The following is a 26,997-nucleotide window of genomic DNA, read 5'->3' on the forward strand; positions in this document are numbered from 1 at the left end:
AAGGTCAACTACAAACCTCAAACAATTTGCAAGTTCCATACTTAGTGTTTGATTTATTTGTGATTGCTTTGTTTGCATGTTTATTTTGTTTTTTGTTTTGTGTATCTGAGAGTTATGCATAAATAAAAAACTGACATGAGATCTGCATGAATCTTATTCTCTTCCAATAAATCAACAAAATTTCCAAGTAGGTCCTATCTAAAATGCCAAGACTTATTTGATTATTTGTTTATTAATTTAGAGTCTCAGTAATTCACTTCCCCCCACTCTGTATATTTTATTGTCATTATAGAGCAGTCAAATCTTTTAATTTCTGCTTAAAATATTTGATTTGGCTATGTCTCTGCTCAGATTGAGCTGGATCAAACAAATGATATAGATGGCTTTGCTTCACTTAGTTAATCCAAAACCAGGTTTGTGATCCCGACATGGCTTGAGAACAAGCAGGTCAACAGTACCAAACAAATATCCACTTTTAGGCACTTTTGCATTTAATCACAAAAAGCAAGTGGGGGAGACTGGAAGAAGTTCAACTCTTGAGCTGAACTAACCTGCTAATGAAGACACCCACACTGATTCTTGATCTTAGTTATTCACAAGCCCTTAGGCATAACCTGCCCACTATTCACCTACCAGTAATAACTGATTTGGACTCTCTAGCTAATGCTTTCTTTTAAAGGAAGCAATAATCTAGAGAGGAAAAGAACATGTCTGAGAAGCGAGAAACCCAAGCCTGCTAAATTCCTGGAGAATGTCTCAAGTACTAGGAGAAAAGCTCTTCTGGCAAATGTTGTCCATTTTCTGTTGCAATTTTGTCACAAAAGAAGTCAAGATTCACTAGACTGAAAACTTCTGGCTTTTGGTCTCCCAGAACACCTTCTCTAATGCATTCCTAATGAAAACCTAAGAACAAAATTCCTAAAACAAGACAACCAAATTCCTTAGAAGTCTTATATAAATAAATCAGGTGGTTTTAACTACCTGTTCACTGACAGTGTAAGGATACGGAATAGTTTTAGACCATCATAAGCATCTGATCTACATAGATGCTTTGTGCTTCTTCCCATTTACTTGTTAAAAACAAGACTAAATATAAACCATACTGAGAAGATTACAATTCTTAACAGAGTTTAGAAGATCACGTTTGATAGTTGCAAAACCACACGGTCTGCTTAAGAACATTTTCTCTTATCAGTTTTGCTGCTATGATCCTGGATGAAATTTCTGTTCAGTATCATCTAATTTCCTAATAGACAAGAGGCTCTGAGCTTGGGGTGACCCACAATAAGCTTCATGCCTCATAAAGAAAGCAAGAAGGGCACAGTTACTCTCCCCCTCAAGTCACCTTGTTGTGCTAACTCAACACACCTAGGTAATTTCTATTTTCTCCTTGCATTTCTGAAAAACATATAGGGATAGGGTATGAAAAAATGCAGACTAGTATGACCATTACATTAATTGCATTGGTTACATTTATTAGTCAAAATTAAGTTAATAAGAGCTTTAGTCACATCATTATATTACTTTATTAGTTTTGAAAGTTTTTATCATAAGGACTCTATTTAATTGGAAGCATCTCGATTTACAGGATACATTAAATTCTCAGTAGCATTTTAAGACACTTCAACATATGCAGGTCAATGACCAGTAATCACTGTTTCATACAACTGCTTCAGAAGAAATTTCAGGACAACACTGGAAAAGAGTGATAGATGGTTCTAAAAATTACAGTTCTGAAAGACAAAGCTGAACTTCAGCTCATGTTATTATGGTAAAAGGCCATATCCAACATCTATGCTGTTAAAATAATTCTGAAATGCTAAAGATTATAAAAATCTGAGCAAGGATTAGAGAACAGTTGTCTACCTTAAAACAGATGATGATAATTTGTGAGGACTGCCAAATTACTGAAATGCACTAACTGCACTCATGCCCAGCTGCACATTAATTACTAGATTAGAAAGTTATAATTAATTTTCTTAATATCACTACACTGCTTTTCTTCCTTGAGTTAATAAAAACAGATTGCAATCAATCTTTGTTAATTCATGCTGCAGAACATAACTGCCATAACTATTTCCATACGTGAAGAACACTGCATGCACAGCTCTTGCACTAATACCCTGCCTAGAAGCTGAATCTTCTGACATTTTAATAAAGTGCTGTAATAAAGCCAATAAATTATAAATTATAATTTGATGTAGTGTAGTTGGTATAAAAACCACAAAAGCTTAAAAATGAATTCCTAAAGAATCTTCTTAATGACAAAATTTAGAAGTGGATACTGTGTACCGAGGTATTTTGAACAGGAAAACAGGGTTTATTCATAGGCGCATTGTTGAAAACCTTCACTGCTGAGACTTGGAAAATTTCTTTTCAACTGACTTTGTCATTAGAAATCATCAAAAGTGCTGCAGACCTTTGCATATATTGCAAGAAATTTTGAGAACTAGTAAAGGAAAACAACTTTATAGATATATAGGGTAAAGTTCATCAAACTTCTCATCAAGAGCATTCAATTATAAATACAGAAAAGATAATTAAAACAGCATTCAAAGAGCATATATTCCCCTATCTGTTTCCATATCTGCATTAGTAACAAAAGGTGTTTTTATAAAATGGAAGGGATTATTCATCTAAAGTCAGTGCACCATTTTTTCATTTTGTATTAAGCCCACAAGTTGGCGTATTTCTCCACCCTCATTACTGCTTAAAATTTATATTTTTTCCCCTCTCCTCACTTTTCTTCCTTTGTAAAAGATGAGAAATACAAGAATTATAACATTGTGGCATCCAAAGTGTGATGGCTTTTTCTATTTTGATCTAATAGAAGTCTTCACATAGTCAGTTTAAGTGTGAAAAAAAGGGAAGAGCAAATGCCAGCAACAAACATAGGCTGACAATACTTCTTATTTGTGTGTTTGTGATTTTTAATGTTCATGAAGTCTTCTGGGGAATGGTAAAGATAAAGAAATTTTGTATTTGTGAAAGACTAGAGATAAGAAAAGGCATTTTAACAGAGAATATAGCCTTCAGCAGAGGCAGGCACAAGCTTTTTATTATGTATTTTTTTTCTCCCAAGCTTCCCTAGAGAAGCTCAATTGTCAATTTCCCAAATATTATAAATATGTTTTTTATACATACATGTAAAACATCTATAAGTTTGTGCTGAGGTGTACATAAACACCTCCTCCCCCTCAAATGTATACCAAAATACACATAGGCTTGATTAGCACTCTTTCCAGAATATTCAAATATTTCAATATATTTAAGATCTTAAGGAACAATGTACTAGATAATACACTCGGAAAAGCAGGATTTATGATGGATCAACTCTTCCATAAATGATTGTACCTAAAAGCAGCAACTTTAGTATGTGTCCCATTGAGTGGCTGCAGAGAGACAATCAGCAAGGTGACCTCAAGAACATTAGGGATGTAGGAAAGCAAGGAGGTAAAGAAGATAGGAAGGAGGATGGAAGATAGGAAGGGGAGGAAATGAATAACAGTCTGCCCAGAAGTCTCAGGACACATATGTGGGATAATAACCAATACAATTCTCAAATATTGATTTTCACCTGACATCAAACTGAAACATGTGGAAAACGGCTCAGAGAAGCAACCTCCAGGTCAGGAAAACATGATATATCCAGGACTCAGATTCCTCTTGTGGAGGATGTGTAGGCAAGGACAGAATCACAGCTCAGTAGAAAAACCTATTTGAACTGAAAATGATCACTGGTGTGCTTCTCCTCCAAAATCAAAATGGATTAGAAGAGGGGAGCAAGCATGGAAGAGGAGTAGCAAGTTTAGAAAATACATGAAGTAGAGCAGGATCAAAGATAGATGGCAATGGTTTTAATTTACAGAAAGCTTACCACAAAAAGGAACTGGATGATCTCAGAATCTTGTACTAAAAAATTGCAACTTAGATTAAATATCTGGATGTTTAAGGGACACTGTAAGAAACAACATAGCTTTTTACCAACCAAAAACTGGGCTGTTATAATGATCAACATCTAGATAACTGAAAGTAACAAACACAGCATCACAGACATCTGTACTTAATGCTGAGATTATTGTTTAAAAACAATTAGGTGTTCTCTATTCTGCTGGGTGTATGAAGCTGGTCATAAAGCTGAGAAAATGCACATAACGATCAGTAATTATGCAAGCAGGCAAGCAATTGATACTTACATCATATCTAAAAAAAACCAAACTCTTGAATTCTCACCAAATCTTAAATATAACTGAATTATTACAAATAATAAACTTTTGTTTTTGTTAAAAGGTAAAGCAAAACATGAATCTGTATGAATGTTCTTACTATTTTGATACAACAGACTGTTTCTAGGGGAAAAAAGCCCATTTTGTGCTAATTTGTTGTTTTAAATGTCAATCAAAAAGATTAAATGGAAATTGTACTGCAAGAGTATCTGACATATCCATGAAAACACATATACCATGAATTTCAGAATAACAAAAGGTGTTAGAAGCAGTTATGAACAGTCATCTTAAAATTAAACATGCTTATAAAAATGGCACAACACACACTCCTCAACACCAGTACAATGAAACCGAAAACCACAAAACTCAAGTTTCACAGTATTAATTAGATTATGAAGTGCTAAAAAGAGAAGTTGAAAATTCAGATAATTAAAACTGGTATTTGTGATATACATGATGCACTGTAGCTGTGTCAGCTGCAGCAGGGTTTTGGCTGTCCAGCTGAGACAGCGCGGTTTGGTGGAGGTTAAGGAGAGAGCCACTTGCATCAGCAGCAGTAAGAAACCAGAAAATTATGAATAAAGATTTACCAATATTTACACATCTATGTGTTATCTGAAACCAAAGATGTACTTCAAGAAGGAAATTCCTTTTTGAGCAAGGGAAAAAAATCCAGTATTCTGTGAAGATAACAGTAGAATCTGTTCTCAGTAATGATTTCTGGAAAAACAGTTAGCAACTCTTGTTGATACTCATCATTTTAGGATGGTAAGAATACAGATTAAATATAAACATCAGTAAGCTATTTCCTTGGTCAATCTCAATCCTTACTATCTACCATTACTATCTGCCACATCATATAGATGCTTAAACCACTATAGGAAAAATAATCAAACAACCCACACAGCTGAGAATTTAACCAGGTGTGTCAAATTCCAGCTAAAATACACAAGCAAAGCACTTTGCAAATTCAACCCCCCCCCAACACCCCCCCCCCCCCCCTTCTCATGGTCATTTCAAGGATTTCCCTAATGAGAAATGAGTCATGGATTTTGCATGCAAAATCCTACAAATTACATGTTACATGGATTGTAACAAATACATAAAATAAACAATTCATAAGTGACTTTCTAATTTGTCCATTGGAAAACTCTTAGGTGGAACAATCTCAACACAACTATTGTTTTTAGATAATGTGTTTTTTCTGAGGTAAATTGAATTGTGGTGGAAGAGACTGAGAACTACTTGTGCTCATTTTTTGCATTTAATGAAATCTGAAGTCTCTAGAAACTGGTTCCCTTCCCTCTGAAGGAAGCCTCTTTTGACAGTCACATTTTTTCTGCTGCAAGAGTATCATTTACTATACACAGATGAAAATTAGGTCATACATGATACAAGCAATTAAAAGGGAAATGATCTTTAACCAAGTGCAAAGATGAATGTGCCTACACTCAGGTGTCAGCGTTCCCAGCACAGTCAGTATTAGCCAAGGAAAAGCCAAGCCCTGGGCATTTGATTTCAGGGCAGGACAAATGCTCCTCAGGCTGCTTCACAGTGCCTTTTGCAGTGTCCCACTCCAGCAGGAGCTTGTTCCTGCAACATGCACACATATCTCATGTGGAACTGAGCTTCATCCTGCACATCTTCGCAAACAACTCCAACTCTCAAATATGGCAATTCAACACAAAGGGTTCCCTTGCAACTCCTAGGCAATGGGAAGGTATGGCATGCAAATAACTCCTGATTAGCTGCCAATTTTGAGGAGATAACAGCACTTATCCAGCTAAAGCAGGAGTGCGAGCAACACCCTTAGCCATCTGGCTCATTTATAAAATCCTATTTTCAATAAATCCAATTTCAAAAACTTGCAGAGGAGCAAGAATGGTTTTCTCTCAGGAAGCAAACTGAGGATCTGATGCAACTTTCCCACCCTATGTCACTGCATTTCAGTGAAGGGCTGGTTACAACCAGTCTAGCAGGAAATTGGATGTACATGCTTGGTACATGCCATGAATTAGCATATGAACTTCCTAATCCTGATTTCTTCTAGGGCAAAACGCAAAACAGTTCAACCTGCTTATCCTTCCCCTTTCTGGCACAGAAAACCTTTATATCTTCTTTAAAAATAACATACTAAAAAAAAGCAACTCCCCATGTTTTTAAGCCATCAAGACACAAAATCTCATGATAGTCAGGGAGAGTTTTGATACCCTGGGGAGTGTCTGCTCATAAGGGGTACAAGGCCCATGAAATGGATCCTCTGGTAGCCAGCTGGTTTCTGTGGGACTGTCTGGCAGCAGGTTTGTTTGGTTTTGTAAAAGAACATTACCTACTGTTAGTACCACAGAGATCTATAAAGTGTTTGTAATCGTACATTTTGTGCTGAGGAGTTCCATAACTAATACTCACATAGGCTTTTACACAGATAAATAATATGATAATTATGAACTTGCAAGTATCTATATTCATTTTACATTGCACTGATAAACTGTGTGGAAAGAGTGTTTAAAGTTAGAATCTGGGACTAGAATCTTTCTTTTGGCTATAAAGAAAGCACTTCAACTGAGAAGGATATTTTGCAATAATAATAATAGGTCCCAAATTCTTCCTGTGTTATTGCCAGAGGGCAGCCTCCCACACAAATTCTGCATTACAATATTGAATTGAAGCTGCTAGTTGAATAATAAAGCCTATCATTATGGGCTATCACCAAAATAATATTTTGCTTGGTTCTTTTTCTTTCTTGACAAAGAGCTACATTCCTTGAACTATCTCATGAAATTTTTGTGGTATTATTATAAATGAGATTTTTTTACATTGCTTAATGGTAAATCAGATATCAGCACAGGTCACATATACTGAATATTGAATATAAAGCACTAATCATGCAATGTGGAAACAGATAATCATTTCAGCTGAGGTGAAAACACAGCAAGGAATTCCAGATAAGGCAAAGACATGGCAAGGAATTTGTTTCCTGTGGTGTTCTAACATGTCCTAAAACATGGAAATTGCTAATTTTCTGTTATTTAACAAGCATAACTATTTTTCCATGTTGTTTTACATTCAATCAACTCAAGAAATGTAAACTTGTTTATGAATCATGCAATGAACTGAAATACCTGTGCTGAAAAAATGTAGACTTTGCTGAAATCATTCTCGTCACTAGTTACTTATAAATTAGGATGTAATTAATTTCCTCATCTCAAGATGTCAGTACTTTCAATTAATTGTACAAGGTCTTCTTTAGTCAATGGAAAGAGATCAGTATATCCAGATAGCAGATCATTCTATGCTCAAATACATGTTTAACACAAAACAAATCATTTTCAGATAGGCAAAGTTCAGCCAGGATTCTTTCTTTGCATTCAGTGCTAATACAAATCCACACTGAGATCCAAATGCCTGAAGGCAAAAGTCTGCTTTCCATTGGTCTGTTTTGCTGCAGGGGAAGTCTCAGTGTTTAACTCAATATCCAAATCCTTTTTTGTTATTATTACCACTTTATTACATCAGTGGACTCATTTGCTAAAACCACACATACAAACATTTATAAAATATGTCTGCTACTTTTAGCTTTTTTCTTAGGTAATTTTGATTTCTTCCTCTAAAATTATGCCAAAATTAGACAGAATGGCTATAATTAAAGATTTAATCTAACCGCAGTTTCTGCATGATTCTACAATAACAAACTGTGCAGACATTGTAAGATTTTAATCTCTAAATTCTCTTTGAAAATAGGTTTATTTTTGCCAAATACAGTCAAATTTGAAGAATACCCTTTACTTAACTCTGAAAATCTCTGAAAATTCTGCACTTTTTTTTTTTATTTTATACACTTGAGTTAGCAGTGCAAACCAGAAAATTAAATTATCCATCCTGCTTAAATCTCTGCAAGAAAGTGCTTCTTGTGTCACTTGGTAAAATCTTGTGTCACGAGTAAAAGCATGAACTGTTAATTCTGTTAAAGAATAGAGTACTATACAAAAATTTTGCAAAATAATGCAACAATCAATCACATTTCAGGCATTTCTGACTGTAAGTGGGAGAATCAAGCTGCCAACAAGGTTTACTGAATTTACATGTTTGGATCCCTTGGTTATATTCTCAAACTTTCTCAATGCATTAAAACTTACAAACTATAGAGGAATGTACTCTTAAATGCATTGATTATAACATTTTGGAGAGGTCACAGAACTCAAAAAGAACCATTCTGTTATATGCTGAATTCTTTCCTTAAGAATATTGGAGTTTTTCTGATGAAGTGCCACATGCACAAGACATTTTGAAGACCATGAGACTTCAAACATGTTTTGAAATTGGGAAGTACTTTGAAATTTTGAAACATTTTCAAGCAAATCCCATTGTTTAAAGACCAACATTTCATATCTCCAAGGTGGTTGGTTTATTGGCCACATTTCCACCTACGTGGAAAGTGCTGAGAGAGAAGATGCTTTAAATGCCTACAACATAAAACACTGCCACCAGCAGCCTGAAATAGCAGAGTGAGTGTCCCATAAGACAACATCACCTGTGTGTGCCATCCTTCCAAAAACTGTAGCATTTTAGCATAAAACTCCTCTCCAAAGCAGCCAGATTCTGCTGGGCAAGCTGAGATGGTGGGGAGAACCATCCCATTTAGCACTACTGTCACAGAACAGAAGTCTTATCTGGTGGTAAAAAGTTGTTCTAAATAAAAAAAAGCTATGGATTAATTTTTTCTTGCTATTTTCTTTTTTTTTTTCCCCACATGATGTGAGAGGAAAAACAAGTGTTTGAAACTTTGCTATTGGCGTATCACCTTGCTCTGAATACAGAGTGGCTGAAAGGGCTCAGAAGTGCCAAGAAATTCTTGTTTAAACTAAAGATTTTGAGGCCTGGGAAGACTGGTGGCATAATTTAACTGTGCTGTACAAAACGTAGCAATTTAGAAAAAATAGTAATTTTCAAAGTCAAAAGAGGACCTTGCTTTAAAATCATGCTGACAACATCCCAGTGACACAAATATTACAGCTCTGTCACTTCCATCCTCAGTTACCTATGAATAACTACTTTGTGCAAACCACTTAGCAAGGCCCCTGCTATTTCATTTAATAAAATATCTTATATTGAATACAACTCAGACCCACTATTTATGTACAATCAGTATTAAACTGTAAAAGGCAAAGAATCCTGAACTGACACCAGACACAACAAACATTCTACAATTATGTCAAGTAAATCTTATTACTCCCTGTGGTTTGATTTCAATACAAATTAATCACATGTATTTCAAACTCCTCTTCTTTAGCTTCTGTTAGGCTTTGCCACTCTGACCCACTCCAACAACACCTCACAGCTTTTCCTTCTATACAACACTTCCCATGTTCCCTTAAGCCAGAAATTATTATATAACTTAGGTTTGTCATTGAGCCAGAGAAACAGGCACAGTATCCCCCTTAGCCACAACAACACTTAGAAGCAAGCTGGACATCCAAAAAAAACCTCCATTTCCAGTTTGTTATGTTTCCAGATATAAAAATATTACTTACTCTAGTTGAAACTTTTTCATTAAGGCAAGGCATAACTATTTTTCAAAGTTTCAGATGCACTTAAAGTTTATATGCTGCATTGATTCTTCATAACAAGGCAGTCACTATAATGCCTAACAGTATTGCTACATCACAGCACACAAGACACCATAAAAAAACCTTAAAACTATGCAACTGGTCAAGGTATAGAGAGTAAACATTTAATGGAAAATATATTCTTTCATACAGAAATTCTTCTGGATTGCTTACTGGCAAAGAGTAATGTGGTCTTATTGGAAATAGTGACTAAAATCCAGATACAGGTCTGCTTTCAAAGGGGGAAAAAGTGACATAAAGACAAAATTTCCATCTGAAAGAAGAAAAAAAGCAGACTTTTATGTACACTCTGATGTTTATTCTTGATTGATTCAACAGAACAACAGCAATCTTGGTTCTTTTCTGTATTTGACAGTTGCCCATCATCCCATAAACACAAGTCCCACACAGCTCTCCCTTTAATAGTTACAGGGGTAATAATAAATAGATGTGTTAAAAAGATTATTTGATCTTGGAAACTTGATGCAAGTCTGGGTATTTGTTAAAATTACTTAACTCACTGAGTTATAATTTCAGATTTTTAAAATTTCTATAAATCTGAGAGGTAAATTACAGAAATACACAAGCAATCTGATTGATTAGTTATAAACTACTTAAAGTTTATAGAGAAAAAGAGAAATGACAGTTTTAGCATGGAGAAATCAGATTGTCGTAGCTTACTAGGAAGGAGAAAAAAAGGAATCTAGTGATATTTTCAGAAACTGTTATAGTTGGCATTGTAAAAGTACTGAAGAGGAACTATCTAAACAAAGGATTTGTGTGAGAGTGGAAAATAAATAAGTAAGCAAATAAAGAAATAAAAGTGGCTTTGCCAGTTTCGTGCTTCTTCTCCCCAAAAATAAGACTCAAACCTGTATGTCAACCCACTAGTGTTTTATACACTTCTCTCTCTACAGCTCTTTCTAACCCTGTTTTAAGCCAGAAGAGACCACAAGTGCTAGACCACATAGTTTACTTAAATGAGCAAGTGAGCCATAGAAGGAACTTCAAATTTTGCAGCAGAAGCAGAAGTGAAAAACAGATGCTGAAGATGAACTGAAAATACAAAGCAACATCAGAAATGTGCAAGTGCAACTGAAATTTTAGAAAGAAAGAAAAGGAAATCCTGCTACAAACCACTGATTTAATTACTCAAATTGTACTTTAGAGACCAAAGGAAGTTTTTCAAGCAAACATACTCATGAATTGGCAAGTATTTTTAGCTGAAGAATAGTACAATGAACTTTTTATCATATTTGATAAAAAGAGTTCCACAAACAAGACTGTAAGTGTCCCATGATTACTAAGTGGTGAGGAAAGAGGCAGGATGAACTGAAACAATGGAAAAGATAAAGAGAATAATACTTCAGTTGGATGTCTTTGGAGCAAGGAGGCAAAAGCACATATATATGTTTAGACACAGAGGCATGCAAGGAGAGAGCAAGTCTGGCTATGATGATACAGGATGAGCAGAGAAAACCAACTATTTTCTGAAGAACATTTGCAAAGTTAAACAAATATCCAGCTCATCTCTTAATCCATAAATAATAATTTAAAAATAACCACTGACATCCATAATCTATTGTGAGTGTTTTCCAATTTGAAGCATAAATCAAAATAAAATCAAACAAAATACTAATCAGAAATGAGGCATATTAGATCTGCAATGTATGCAGGCTTCAGTGGCTTAGCATTTCCTAAGCCTGGATGACAGCATATTTGTTTACTCACAGTATTATGGAAGTCATCTACTGAAGGTCAAAGCTAGGCAGATGTGCAAGGATTCAGAATGAATAACCAAGAACCCAGCATTTCATGCCAATTTTTCTGCCACAGCAAAGGAAATTATTTCAGCAGAAGTCTTCTTTCACTTTTGTGCCAGGTAAGAAACGAATCCCTTTTGCATTACCACCTTGCACTTTTTTCAGCTGACATCTGTAGTGCCCCACATCAGTTGTTGTGAGAAGTTAGGAACAAACCATAAAGATCAACCACATAATTTGAACTATATGCAAAAGGAACATTGAAATATTAACAGTTAAGGAGGGATTTAGATAAAGGGCTATATAAAAGACATAATTTTAGCCTGAATACTTTAAGCATGCTTAAATATACTATGTGGAACAAGGTATCATTGTGTTACAATTACAAACATACACAAGGCTTTTGTATTCAGAATTTTCTCTAACAGCTTAAAAACAAATAACCAGCATGCCTCAAGCTGCTGTACTACTGAACTTGTGCAGAATTTATTAAAGTCTGTTGTGAAAAAATTGTTAGCATGCATGTAAGTAACCAGCCAAAGTCCACAGATTATCACCAGACAGCAGTTAACCAGCCCCTTCAATGATGAGAAAGTTCAGGAGTCACTAACTCCCTCCTGCTCCCACACACAGATGTGCTTTTTTTGGCTTTCTACCTCACTGTTGCTTGAAAGGAAGGTGGAAGAAAAACCTGTCTGAACTGACATGCCAGGGATTTCTGTAGGACTGGCCCTGAGCAGTTTACTGGGAAGCTACAAGCAAACATAGCTAATCAAGCAATATGTCAATGTCCATCCCCCTAGGGGGAAAAGGTGGACTCCCAAATACAGAGCAAGCAGGGAACAGCGGAAGATGCTGACTGTCAAGGAGGCAGGCACTCAAAAACCCCATCACCATCACATGCACATGTGAAATTCCTTTTTATTCACCTTCTTCTGATGAGTGATGCTGAGGTTTATTATCAGTATGAAGAAAGTTGATGTATACTTACGAATAAACAAATACACCCCACAGGTGTAATTTTCAATATTCTGTACCAAGCAGTGCAAAGAAACCATTTTCTTTACCAGCACAGTATCACAGGTAGCAGTCCTGTGTTGGACCAAGAAATTGCTGACCTGTCTGGAGCCAGACACTGGAGGCAAGAGTGACTTCAGGAAAGCAAGCATCTCCTAAAGAGCAACAAACACAGAGCTGCCTTCAAACCATGACTGCCCAAAGCAAAACCACTCCTTGGGAGAGGGTAGAAAACAGTGAGTCTCTTGTAGCCAGTATTCCACTTGTTTCTTGATATGAAGGACATGCTCATACCATATTTGAGAACAGGTAAAAATAAGAGTACAAAGTGGATAGAAAACTTTCAAAGAAGCACACGTCCTAATGCTCTTAGCCTACCTAAAACAACATCAAAAAGACTTCACGATGAGCAACATACTAACTGACAAAAACACTGTTCTGCAATGAATAAATGTATTTCTGTATGTATCCTTCTCCGTGCAACATACATCCACTTAAATTTCCCAATATTAACTATAGAACCAGAAGGACAAAAACTCTGCAGCAATTGTAATAGTTTTGTGGCAAAGATGGATTAAACATAATTTTTTATGTGTTCTAGTCACTAAAAAGCAATAGTTTTACCTCTTGATATTAAGCAATGCCCAAGGTATCCCAGTGGGAGTGTTGAAAGCAGGTAGCAATTTCTCTCCAAGTTCCACTGCCTTTTTTCGGAAAATCTGAAAGTTAAGAAGAAACCAAGTGTTGGAAAATGCACTGTTGCTCCAACTAAATTAATTTAGCTAATATCATTATTGAGCATAAGGTACAATCCATCTCAGCCAATGAAGCATCCTTGCTCCTTTAGCGTGACGTCAAAGGAACGAAGCACCACAGTCTGTTTCCATTGCACCTGAGAGGTGAGAACTCACACAATAGGAACACACAGTGACAATTCCCAGGTGACCTGCTCCTGGTACCAGTGGCATCGAGCCAGAGCCACCTGTACAGCCAGACCCGACACTGCAGAGCAGGACACACCTGGCAGGGGCAGCCAGGAGCGCATCCTGTGCTCAGGGAAGGGGCCATGAGCCAAGGATGCTGCTGCACCCTGGCTGGCTGGCCAGCAGCTCCCTGCCCCAAGTGCCACGTCCTCCTGGAGCCTGGGGACACAGCAGCAGCAAGGCCACCTTTGCTCTCTGTCAGTTTATCACGGGGCTCAGCACGCTGCAGGAGCCTGGTCTGCATTGCCACGTGGCTGCAGTGCTGCCAACCTTGCACAGGCAGACTGTGGCAAAAATACCCCCCCACATCACCAGAAAAATAAACCTCACACATTTTGCAGTACTACAGTCTTTATGGACTCAGCTGACTTATACCCAGAGAGTGTCAGTACCACAATTAATCAGTTATATATTGGAATATAACCCTGCAGCCAATGAGACTTAACTGATATGCAGCATCTAAAAAGTTTCAGCTTCCATTTCAAAAACATGAAGCAGAAAGACCCCAAGTTTACCATACGCTCACAAGAATGACAGACAATTTAACAAGAGGAACTTTTGTGTCTAGGTAAATAGTTAAAAAGCTGGAACAAAGAGGATTTTGCTTTCCTTCAACTGCCAGCTCAGGTTACAGTAACCTTACTGTTTGTGCACTGAGTACTCTACTAAGAGTTTTTAATTAGAAACAATATTGTTCCAACTTAAATATAGAAACCTATTTAGTGATTTCAATATGTGGCTGTTCAAGGCCTATCTGCTTGGAATTACACTGGGATCTTGTGCAACACTGAAAGGGATTATCCCAGGTGTAGTAGTCAAAATAGCAAAGTCACCTTCATTGTTCTCTCTTTCTAATAATGCTTCCTTTCAACTAATTTTTTCTCCCCAGGCATATTTATGATGGATTTATATTTATTTATGTATTAGAAATCAGTTTGTACATCTGATGCACCTTGTGGTGCAGCCATGCATATATGTTTATGTGAATATATAAAAACATTTGCTGGGCAAAACAAGATAATGAAGAAATTACTTTCCACAAAAATAAAATAAAATTTGTAAAACACTACTTTCTAAAAGCCTAATTGAAAGGAGATTTTTATTACTGAAAAATATGTGATCAGGAGTAAATATAAAACTCTGGAACAATCATGTTACTATAAAAAAGCTCTATCCCATCCCACAGTCCCTCCACATGATACAGCTCTCAAGATGTCTCTGGCAACAGTCCAAGATTTAGAATTACAGTAAGAGATATTTTGAGGGAGGTTAAGTAATTTCAAGCCAAATTATGTCTGGAGTCAGAAAACTTTCTTGAGTGGATTGCATCAGAGTGCTGGGAGAAACTTGAAGCAAAGCAGGGAAAACAATTTGCCTGGAAATCCCTTCACAATCCATTATATTTCTGACTTCCCAGTTTACCAATTATATGGATTCTGATGAGAATTAGTTATGGATTTGTGATCTTTATCCAGCACATAATTCAGTCATCCCAAGGCTTAAAGCCTTGGTGAACACTCAGAATGAGTTGGTGCAGAACATAATCACCTCTTAACAGATTTCCTTGGGAGGAACAAGGGACAGAAACCCACCTGGAGTGCACAAGCTTTTCTGGTTTCACAGCCACATTTTTCACCTTGGTCTGCTGAAGCCAAACCTATCCTTTATTATTTTAACACAAGTGAGGCCTCCCTCAGCCTTTCACAGCCTATGTGTGATCAACTCATCAGCCTCTCTGCCCTGAAACATTGAAGTACTGACAGGAGAGTGGCTGCAATCATCCTCCTAAGCCATGGGCACACCAGGACCCTGACATTCTGTAGAAGCATCTGCTGCACAGCATAAACCCCCTACCTTAGCCATACCTAAAGGGGCTAGATTGATATCTTACAGAACTGTTAAAGGTGGCACATGTGTTCTTTTTAGATGTTTATGTAAGGACAAGAGAAGATCTCCCTTTCAAAACATAGACACTTAACCACAGCAGAGGCAGCAAGGCTTAGTACCTGCTGTCCTTGAAATCTATATCAATCCTACATCATTCAAAATGTGAGCCCAGAATGAGATCTTTTACAATAATTGCTTCTGGACAAAAATGTGATGTAGAGCAATAATGCTTTACTTTGAAGTATTTCTACCAACTCTAACATACTTTTAAAATTCTACTGTATATATTTTATACATAAACAACAAATTCTCTCAAAATAAAAATTGCCTATTTTACGGAAATGTCACAAACAATGGCTATCAAAAATAAACACATGAAATACAAAGCAATAACTATTGCTCCATGTATGGCTATAGAAGGAAAAGGTAATTCAGTCCTGTCACAGCTAGTACTCTGAACACCAGCATTAGAATACACAGTGAAGCCAGGCATTCCAACTTCTTTCTCGTCCAAAATGCACCTCTTCTAATGCATTAAGCCATTTTCATAGTAGGCAATTAGGAAAAAAGAATTTTAAAATATTTTTAAACAATTGTACAATTTTGAAACAAATGCTGAGGTGAAGATGCACTTATTGTTTACATGAGAATTTCAACAGGTTATTACTAATGCATGCTGGTGATTTTCCTTCTCCTTCCAAAGTTAAAAATAAAAATCAACTATGAACATTGTCTACTTTTATCTCTAGGTCTTATTTAACATGGCTGAACAACTGACAGGTAAATTACTATCTATGAAGTAGAATGGCATAGACAATAATGACATTACTACAACAACACTGAGCACAACAAATTGCAGCCTCATGCAGTAAAATTATACTCTTTCAGCAAGGGTAAAAGGGTGAAGATAAATAAGGGAACCCCTTAATTTCTCAATTTTCAACTTTAGAAGTTAATAATAATAGGAGAAGCAGGTGCTGCAATTATTGTACACCATCCACAATGTTCACTGTATTTCTCTTCTGCAGAAACCTACAATATTGGACAAGAAATAAACATTGTACTGGATAAGATTTTCTGGGGGGGTAATAAAAGTAAATAGACAATAGGAACTTCTACTTATTATCTCTGCTTTGGAATTGAATTTCAACTTTTGCCAAGCCCCGATCCTTCTCCACTACCACCAGTAAAGTGATTGTTTGGTAAGCACAAACTATGACAGCCATTATGAGAAGCAGAAAACAAAGGCAGAAATGACAGGGCACAAAAATCAGGGACATTATATATAATAAAGGAAAACATCCAGGGCAAAATTTCCCATCCCAGTGGTTATCTGTAGAGCCTCAAGGGCCTTTCTGGCTTTTCCTCAAGAATGCTCATCCAGCAGAAAGATTACTTACAAGGAGTACTCCAACTGGGTCAGACCTGGGAGAAGCTGTCATAGTCCTATACCTGAACCCACCCTTCACTCCATGTCTAAATATTCACCTACAAATATAAAAGTCTACAAAGCACTCCCGAGGCCTCTATCACTTTCTCCAATGCTCTATCATATTTAGACAGCATACTTTTTAAAGAAGGGGACTGTGGAGTTACTTACCTGGCATATTGGCATTCCCTTTACCAGGTGGTGCACAGAGTAAGCCACAAAGCCACACAGCCATCAATCCCTTCTTTTAAATTGAGGATTCACAGCAAAGTACTATGATTACCTTTAAAGAGCAATGAAGCCACTAAAAATTGCACTGATATTTAACTCAGCTAAACACTGTACTACAACAAAGAAAATTACTCTTAAGTGAAGCACTGTGGTTCAGGAAAGAAAATTATAATTGACACAAGTCACAAATACATGATCAGTATTTAAAACTATAAAGTTGGGCAGCATACAAAATGCTTTCTAAAGCATTTTTCTTTAAGCTAATTTTTGCTAGTAGTCAGACTTTGGATGTGAGATCTTTTTAAACTCTAAGGTGTTACTAGCATTTTTTAAAAGTATAATACTGATTCATACTGTGTGAAGGTCCTGTGTAAGATGGACTCCTCCATGAAATATGTAGAGATTCCTTCACACTCTGCAGTCCTACTCAAAATCAGCACTTAGAAAATTAGATACTTACTACAATCATACAATAGATTAGACAGAGGATAGTTACTACACTTTCTATTTCAATCTCTGTTTATATTAGTAGATTGTGAATTGTTAAAATAACCTCAGGACTAATAAAGAAGCACCTTCATTGTCCTTTGAGTTGCCAGTCTTGACTCCCTTACAAACACAAAAGCATGTCAGACCACAACCATTACTCCAAGCCAGCAATTCTTGAGCAATATTTGAGTAAGCACTGGTAGGTAAACAAGAAATCCACTTCACTGCTGCACACACTCGTCTTTCCTATTACAGTCTGTTCATTCCATAGGCAACACACACACCAAGCCAGGGAACAAGACATTATTTTCTCACTCATTAGATAGCCTTAAATATTTCTTAAATATATGTAAGTATTTTTGGTTTTCATAAGAAAGAACAAACTAAATAAGAGATCATACATCCAGAGCTAATGTTAGAACATCCAACACCACAATCAATCAGATCTTGCAGACTCTTCAGTCCATTAACAAATCTTATTAGGGAAAAGAGTGTTCCCACAGAGAAACAAGGCTCTGCCTGCAAAGATGCAACCACAGGGCAAAGACCAGACCTGTCATCTGGTGAGCACTGGCTTTCATTACAGTGCAAGAATGCTATCTCCTCTGGATAAACAAAAATGTTTCCTCTGGCTGGAATGACAAATCCCTTTGAAAATGTCAGATTACCTCATTCTAGTTAATTGCTATTGCTAATCAGGAAGAAAAGAAAGCACAGGAAACAAATATCTTAGAATTGCATATGTGGCACATCTAATTTTAAAAAAGGCATAACATGGTACAGCATCATAAATTAAAGAACAGCCAGAATTCTGCCTTAAGAAGTCCTCCACATAAAGGGAACCAGAAGATAAAATTTAACATCAAAGGAAGGAATACTATATTTAAATCTTTTTTCAATTGACAAAGACATTTTCTCAACATTTCTAATTCTATCAAATTAAGAATTTCTCATTTTTGTTTTTATATTTACAGATAAAAACTGACAAGTCACTAAGTAAGATTTATTGCTTTCTTTCCTGTACCTGACTGCCTTTCCCAGTAGGGTAAGGAATGAATATTTCAGTGCAAGAGCAGAAAACGAGAGCAGAAAAATGAACAGGGACAGGCCACTTTCCTGCTCTTCAGAACACTGAAGAGAAATCCTCTCAGCATAACAAATGTTGATTTGGGTTCAAAGTGATCTGCTAACAAAAAAGAACCCTCTCAGAACAACTTGTTCCAATACCTTCTTTACTGGAAGACAATCCAGGATTTTTGCTGTATTTACATTTGTTTTATTTTCACAATGAAAGACTAAAAATGCTACAAAAATTGTGGTACTCCACCTGTACAAGTACAGAATACTTGAAATAGTGTAAGCTGAATTCTGCACTAGCTGCAATACCAAGTGATATTACACCTAACTGTCATATTATTTGAAACCTATTTCCTGTAACAAATTTTCAGTGTTTATGACAGCTGGGTAAGTTAACTAGATGTTGGTGTTAATTCATCAGCAACTAGTGCTTTTAAAATTACTGTCACCTTGATATTAGCAGGTGCCAGTGAGTCGTATTTTATTCAGTCCTCACTTCCATCTGAGTTGAAGTAATTTATGAATATTCTGTACTAAAAGGTGATGAGACAATTAAGAGCATTTCTGGAAACAAGCATTGTAATGAGTCACATCAGTGTGATCATCAGTGCCAACAGAAGAAGCCAAATGGTCTTCAAAGAAGACTTTAACAGCTGTAGAAGTATTTTGTACATCTAGATCCACAAGTGTCAGGAGTGTGTTTTGAGCATTTACCCCAGGAAACAGACTGTGTTCAAGACCAATTTCCTAGCTCTGCGCCAGCCCTTGTCCTGCTGGACTTGAGCATGTGAAATGCTACACCAACATGAGCATACCTGCAGCCCAGGACTGCACCCAGTCTCAAGTTTTCCTACCAGGATAGAGAAGAGGGGGACAGTGCATTCAAAACAAGTGGCTCCACTTAAGGCTACACCTACAGTAGTCAAAGATCAGTGGAGCTGATCAACACAATGGCACACATGGACACCAGTCAGCGTGACATTCTTCACCATTCTGAGTTTTGGCAAGGCTTCCCAGTTTGCAAGTGTAACGTCAAACCCAAAGCACCTGTGCCCATCTGCACAACTCTTCACAAAGCTTTTGAAAACAGTGATTGTAGAAATATGCAAACGACTTACTGGAGAGATTCAGGCAGCTGGTGGTATCTGTGAGCAACCACTCACCTGTAAACTGCTAGACTAGCACATGGCTTTTTCACAACTACAGGAAATAACAAACATGAGTAAGCTTTTAGATTTGTACTACCCTTCCCAGAATAATGTAATATGCTGGTCACCAGCTCGTAGAAGAAAGTTCACATAAAAACCTGCTTATTGCATAAATTAGATTAGACTTTAAAAAAAAACGAAGAAAATTTCCCTTTTATTCAATTAGCCTGTTTTTGTTATGGTTTCACTGGTGGCCAGGAAATTAATTTTCTTTTCTAGCTGACTGCTCTACCAAAGAAGACACAGAGTACCATGAAGAGTATCCCCTCTGTGGAAAAGATTGTAGAGAACTTAATCGAACGGAAGTAACTGGATTAGTGAGAGATTTCCAGATTTCACTCAAATGCACATTCAAAAGCACAAGCCCCCTCAAGTTATCAGCAAGCAGTAGCTAATGTATGTAATTACTTCAGTTATTTTTTAACTAAAGAATTTTAAAGTAGATATACTATGTATAAGAATCTTATTTTAGAAAGGCCAGAATTAAATTGTACAAACTGCCAAAAAAGAGTGCAAGACATAAACCAAAGAAATAATGTAATGTACAGTAAGTTTTCCATACCTCACTCACACATTAAAACTTTAAAATGAAGACAGGAATTGCTAGATAACTGCAGAATTCAAAAAATCATAAAGGAAGACTTTGTTCCTGCTATATTTGGTTATTTTCTTCTGTACTTATCATGTGTATTTAGGATTGCTTACACAGACAAAGTCCAAGAACTATTTATGAGGAAGAACTTTTCGACCACAGGAGAAAAAACAACTGCTCATTTATCTACTAATGTCAAAAAGCCTAAGTTTTTTTAAAGCTTATGTATACTTGAACAATTAGAAGCTTAGCTACAACCCACTAGCACTGGAGAGCTTATGAACCAACCATTTAATAATATCCCTGCTGCAATAATTCAAGAAAAGGCGGTGATAAATGCAGTAAACAAACTGCAATGATTGCCTGTAATAACAAAAGGAATTTGTTACTCACAAAAGCCTTTGAGAATTCCTCACCCCTGTCTCGGGGCAGCTTTAATTTTTCAAGAGGTGCGATAAGCAGCATGCACAAAGAGTAATGAGTTGGATTTACTGCACACGTACGGATTAACTAAGCGCTGGCAACTGGCTCCCAAGGCCCCAAATACAGGTAAACAAGACTCACACCTGCAAAAACTGTGCTCAAATCTTAAGAATCTGAAATACCACACCATGCCCAACACATAAATTATGAAACAGCTCAGTGTCAGCAAATCACTGTCAAAGATCTGGGATGCCAACTTTGTCTCCTATCAGCAACAGAATGCCTGGAACTGCAGGTCTCCAGTCAAATAAAGCATTTGTTTCAAGCAAGGACAGATGGCAAGCTGGCAGGCATTAAAAGTGTCAGCAGCCACGATGGAGGTCTGAGCCCACATCTAAGAGCTAGTGTAAGTTTTAAATCTCTGTTTTTACACAATATCCACATATGAGGAACAGGATCTTAACCCATATTAATTAACACTATGGTATGTCCTGCTTTGAACAACAGGCACCACTTAAGAGACATTATATAACTGTACAACTAAAGTATGAAGAGACACTAGCACTAAAAAAACTCTTTCCCAAGGCCCCTCTGTCCCCAACAAAATAAGCCCTTTCCAATCTGAGGAAGTCCAATATTCACATGTTTGGATGCTGGTGAAAGGCACTGTCAGCCCTGGAAGCAACTCGTAGACTAACACTAGGCAAGGATGTCAAGAGTACAGAATATGTCATCTGTTTAGTAGTGAGGTCTTCTATAGTTCAGGAAGACAATACATATATTTGAAAGTATATTGGATATAAGTGAATGTGGCTGAAATTAAAAATATAGCATATAAAATGGAAACTCATTCTATTATGAAGTGATACAGAAAACATCTCGATGTCATCTTAAGAGGTTGGTGTTTTTCCTGATTAAGGAAACAGCTGCCTTAGTAAAATTACTCATATCCAGCAGTAACAAAGAGTATCTTTTAGCTCAATTCTTCTGTTAAGCCACAAGCATCTGCTTCCTAATTTTCTTTTTATTTAATCTTGTGTACCCAGCTCCAGTGCTGTAACAACAAATTTAAATAGCTGCCTCATTTTATATCGTGCAAGCTATCAAGACTAAACAAAGAACACCACTTTGCATATGAAACTTTCCTTTCAAGCAGGTGACCATTGAGAGGTGATTTGCAACACCATCTGTGTGAAAGCAGGGGGTGGGGTGGAGCAGCCTAATAAACTGCATGAGGAATCAATAATTACATCCTCAATGCAGCATAAAGTGCTTTCAGAAGATTCATTCCTAGGCTTGTAAATTTGACTGTATATTTTAATTCCAATACTATTAAGTGATTTAGAGTGATGCCTTCACTCTAAACTACACTCCTAGACCATGGTGGCAGGCACAGAAAAGGCTAAAGTCATTCTGTGTACATAAACGGAATTCTATTTTATTTTTAATGGTAACTCAGCAGCAAATAGGAAGCTGTTTGTTTCAGCCAATGGTATGTGACACTTCCAAGTGTTTTGCACTTGCAAAACATCAATTACACAAGTATAACAATGTGAACAGGGTACCAAAGGTGCCTACTTTATTTGTTCTTCCATTCATTTTTTTTCTAACTTCATACACTCACTTTAATATTTTACTCCAAACGAGGACAACAGCTTAATGAAATTACTCTCATCAGTTTGAATCCCTTGGATAAAAGGGCCCAAAACTCAGGGTTTTCCTTATTCTGCCATCTCCTTTGAACTGACCACTAGCAAACCTGAGCAGCCCACTGAGCAAATGAAGCAAGTAACTATTCCAGCTTTTTGTTCTGTTTGCCCTCAAAAAGATGGTCTTCCTCAATCACCACATAGTCTTAATATGACATCATCACAAGTATTTTAAGTCAGTTACTTGTATCATTCAGAGGCTGGTCCTCAAATGGTTAAAGTTTACACTGACAGTGTCCTCAGATGAGGTCGCAAAGAGTAGGAGTTCTTCAGCCAGCTCAGGGTTTGTTCTTTCTGGAGTTACTCCCACTGTTCTACAGCAATTGTGCTGCAGCAGTAGTGCAGTAGCAGTAAGGAAGAAAAGCTTTCCTTTTCCCTGCTGTTTTTATGCAAAGTGTTCCAGATAGCCAAGGGCTGTGTTTTTATGAAGCTATGAGTGAAAGTTCACAGAAGGATGGTAGAGGCTGGAAGAGACCTGTGTGCAGGGGGCTCTGAAGGTCATCTGGTCCAGCTGTGCTGCTCAAGCAGGGCTACCCAGAGCCTGTTGCCCAGGAACCTGAGCATGTATACATAGTTTTTGAATATCTCCAAGGACAAGGACTCCCCAGTTTCTCTGGGCAACCACTGCAAATCAGTACAGTGCCCAGTCATCCTTACAGTAAAAACATGTTTCCTGGTGTTCAAAGGGAACCTCCTGGGTTTCAGTTTCTGCTTGATGTTTAATATAAATGTTTTATGTATATTTTGGCATTAGGACATGGACAGGGCAGGGTCATAGCATAGGCCTAAGTGACAAGCTGTATCTTCAGCAGACACTGCAACGAGGTATTTATCAAGAGTCTTGTCTTGTTATTAGTGGTTTGATTTAGAATGAAACAAGCAGTAAACTTGCAATAATAACAACAACAAGGACAACAAATAACTAGTGAACTACATGCAATGCAGGCCATTAAATGATTAGTACAAGGAACAAAGCATGCTGAGAATCCAAACTGACAGGTCTGAATACTGAAGTTTTAAAAACAAGCCATGATTTTAGGCACAGAATTATGGAGTTCCAGGCTTTACACAGTCTTCGCTAAGCACAAAAAGCCTAAGGAGTTAATTTGCATTACTCTAATGTCCTTTGCCAGAGACCCTATGCTCCTCTTCATGCATAGGCAATTCCACATTCCACTGCCCATTAGCTTGATGCATTCACGGATACAAGGAGAATAAGTTAAAATAAACACTATTATTTTAGAGTATCTCTTATACTCTTTAAACATGTATGAAATATAATGAGTATTCACTGGACATTAGTGTTGTATATTATGGCTGTCCCATGTTTAGACAGTAAAGGGCTTCTTTTAATCCTTATACTAGGATTGAAGTCAACAGAGGAATTTCCAGATTTTGTGATCACACATACTGGAAAAAAGTAGAATGATCACAGGTACAAAGACAGCGCCAACAGGCCCTCTATGAGAGCTACAGCATGGATCACTTATGAAAAAGCCACTGGATCATAAAACTCTCTCATTGAGCTCTCTCTACCACCAGCACTACAGACTACTTCTATCTCACTCATATAGATATATGGGACACAAATCAACTATTTTAGCTGTTTCAGCCCTCAGGTTTCAGTGGATGCTCAGATTACAAATAAACTTATTTTGGTAAATTCAATTTAAAAACAATGGGATGAGAATGTGCCGTTCGGGTAAGTGCAGCTTCGATTTGCAACCATGAACAGCTGAGCCCTACCCCATGACAGGTGAGTTTGGTAACACCAGCAGTTCCATTGATGAATTCTGAAGTTGTTACAACTGAGCTTACTCTGCAGGTTCCTTTCCCTACAACACCTCTGAAACACCATCTAGATGGCTTTTTTCATAAGTAATGTAACAATAAAAATCTTCCTCTATACAACAGGACAAAAAGACGATGGTTTCCTAACTCAGTGCTTTCTTTCTTATCACTGACATTTCTCTCACAGACAATAGTCATTGAATTGTCTAATGAATAATGGACAGGATCAAAATGAGCCTGAATAAAGTGCTTGTATATATTCCTTAAATTAAATATAAGAGATGTGAACTCTTGTAGTTCTTTTCATGTAAGCCAAACAGGAGGCTTCAAGAGAGAACTATGATTTAAGAAGCTGTTTTTATGTTGTAAGTTAAATCATCAGGCAGACTAATTCAATTCCATTTTGTTTACTGTAAGACTATTTCTCTTACTGGACAAGTCATAAAACTAAACTGACTAAAATATAAGAATTTCCAATTCTTAAAGACTCAGAAACAAGCCCTCTGACTGAGCAGCAGAGCTGCCAGCACATCAAATTTATGAGCAATTCAATTGCTTCTCTGAATTTCCTGCAGTTAAAACTTTTTTACTTTTTTCTGAGCTAAACTTCAAAACCATTATTGCAATTAAACAGCCATAAATTGTCCTCTCTAAAGATTAACACTATTTTTGAATGCAGAACATATTTGAAGGAAACAACAGTTGGAAGCAGTCATAAAGACTTCAAGTATGCGTATTAGCATGTGTACATTGCTTTCCATGCTCCCACTTGAAGCAAGAGGAAAAAAAAAACCAACAAAATGCATGACAACCATGTAAACTCTCTCCATTAAAAAGAAAAAAATCATTACATGCCTGTAGTGTTTTATTTTGTTCTTTAACTGAACACTACACATAGCCACTTCTAGAGAGAAGGCCTTTCACGCTTCACTAAATTATTTCTATATTTAATAGCATGTAAATTATAACATTAGAGTACTTTAATTGTAATTTTAAGTCAGAACTAGATAGAAAAAAAGTCTACAAAGTATGATTTAGAAAAAGGGCATCTTCGTCACCAGCTCTACTTATTAATTCTATTACCAACTGTCAGGGTCTATCAAGGAAAAAACCATGGCTGAGTAAGTCCTTCTTGTTATCTCAGTAAATCTTTACTTTTGACCTTGGGTCAGTGAATAACCATATTAACTTAAGACAGTCCCTTCAAGCAAATTAGAAAAGCTGATGGTATTTAACATTGAACTAGTTCTGCTCAGGCGTGCTCAGAACACCACTGTAGTTTCCTGCAGCAGTGTGGCAATGATGGCCCAAAGCATCACCACAGTTGTAAATCTTGCCTGGAATCAGGAAGATTATTTATTCTTCTTTCTAGAACATAAATGGAAATAAAAGCAACTCTAGAAAGAAAAGGCTGAGCACAGACTAAATAATGTTTGTAAGAGATACCCTGCAAGCAGCAAATACTGATGAGAAGGTTTCAGTTATTCACTGGTTTTGCATGATAAAAGGAAAAAGATTGAAATTGTCTGTATACTATGAATAGTGTTTTTAAGCACAAGTTGGGGAAAATAGCATCCATTAAGAAACGGCATTGTAAGCTGCCGACTTTGTTCTGCAGCTGTTAGTTTGAAGAAAACAACAAAAAAAAAGTTTTTAAAGAGAAATGGAAGGGAGTGAAGTTCATAGCATTTCCTTTTCACATGATGATCCTTAGGATCTATTGGACTGTAAAATCATCTAGTCAGCTTGCAAAAATTAGGGACAGCTTGGCCCCCAAGGGATAGTACAACTACAAAGCAGTAACAGGACTGAAACAGCTTCCAAAAGCAACTTGTATGGTTATTTTTCTTAGCCTGCAAAAGCAGATGATTGCCTAAAGACTGAGGAAAAGAAACAAACAGGACACATCTAGCTCTTCAGATGAACTAATTACAGAGTATTTTTGGTAGTTCAATGCATTTGAAACATCAGAAACAAAAGAACTAGCCGCTTATGGCAGAAAGAAGACATCTCTTTGTTAATTGAAGGTTGACTCTACTCCAGTAGCACTGCTGCTGGAGTGACTGTCCTTGTTTGCTTTAGAGTTATGTCAGTTTACATAAGACTTGGATGTTAAAACAAGCTTTTGAGCCTTCATGTAGCTGAATGACAAGAGCCCCCTCATACTGTACTGTTCTAATTAGATACTATTTGAAGTAGTTCATCAGGGTTGGGTGGTTAATGTAAGCAATTAAAGGTGTTGAGTAAAGAATATCAGAGCTAAACACATAAAACAAAATCCGAATTCTTCAGAATATTTTACCACCTCCTGACCTCTCTTGTATCTCCTGCTTTACTAGGAAATTAAAGTCAGATGGCTGACCAGCTAACACCTATGGGAATACAAAAACTTGTATATGAGTTGACAAAAGACTTGCAATGTAAACAGCGAGCTAAGAAACTGAATCTGCTCTTTAACTACATCCTAAATAATATTTTTCTTGAGGAAACCAAGCAAGATATGTATGAGACACTGGCACTACATATAACTCCTCCTTTTCAGCTTTCAAATCTTCATGTTCAACCT

The 26,997-nt window shown here is 36.8% G+C and overlaps 1 protein-coding gene across 1 annotated transcript in view; it reads right to left on the reverse strand.

The window, feature by feature from the left end:
- The window catches only part of MAN1A1 (mannosidase alpha class 1A member 1), a 139,598-nt gene that overhangs the window by 46,812 nt on the left and 65,789 nt on the right, over positions 1 to 26,997 (reverse strand). The window contains exon 5 of the mRNA XM_021547138.4: positions 13,237 to 13,331. Coding sequence (XP_021402813.3) covers positions 13,237 to 13,331 — 95 coding nt within the window. The remainder of the gene's footprint in view (positions 1 to 13,236; positions 13,332 to 26,997) is intronic.

This window comes from Lonchura striata, chromosome 3 (genome assembly GCF_050655825.1).
Source record: "Lonchura striata isolate lonStrDom1 chromosome 3, ASM5065582v1, whole genome shotgun sequence".
NCBI lineage: Eukaryota > Metazoa > Chordata > Aves > Passeriformes > Estrildidae > Lonchura > Lonchura striata.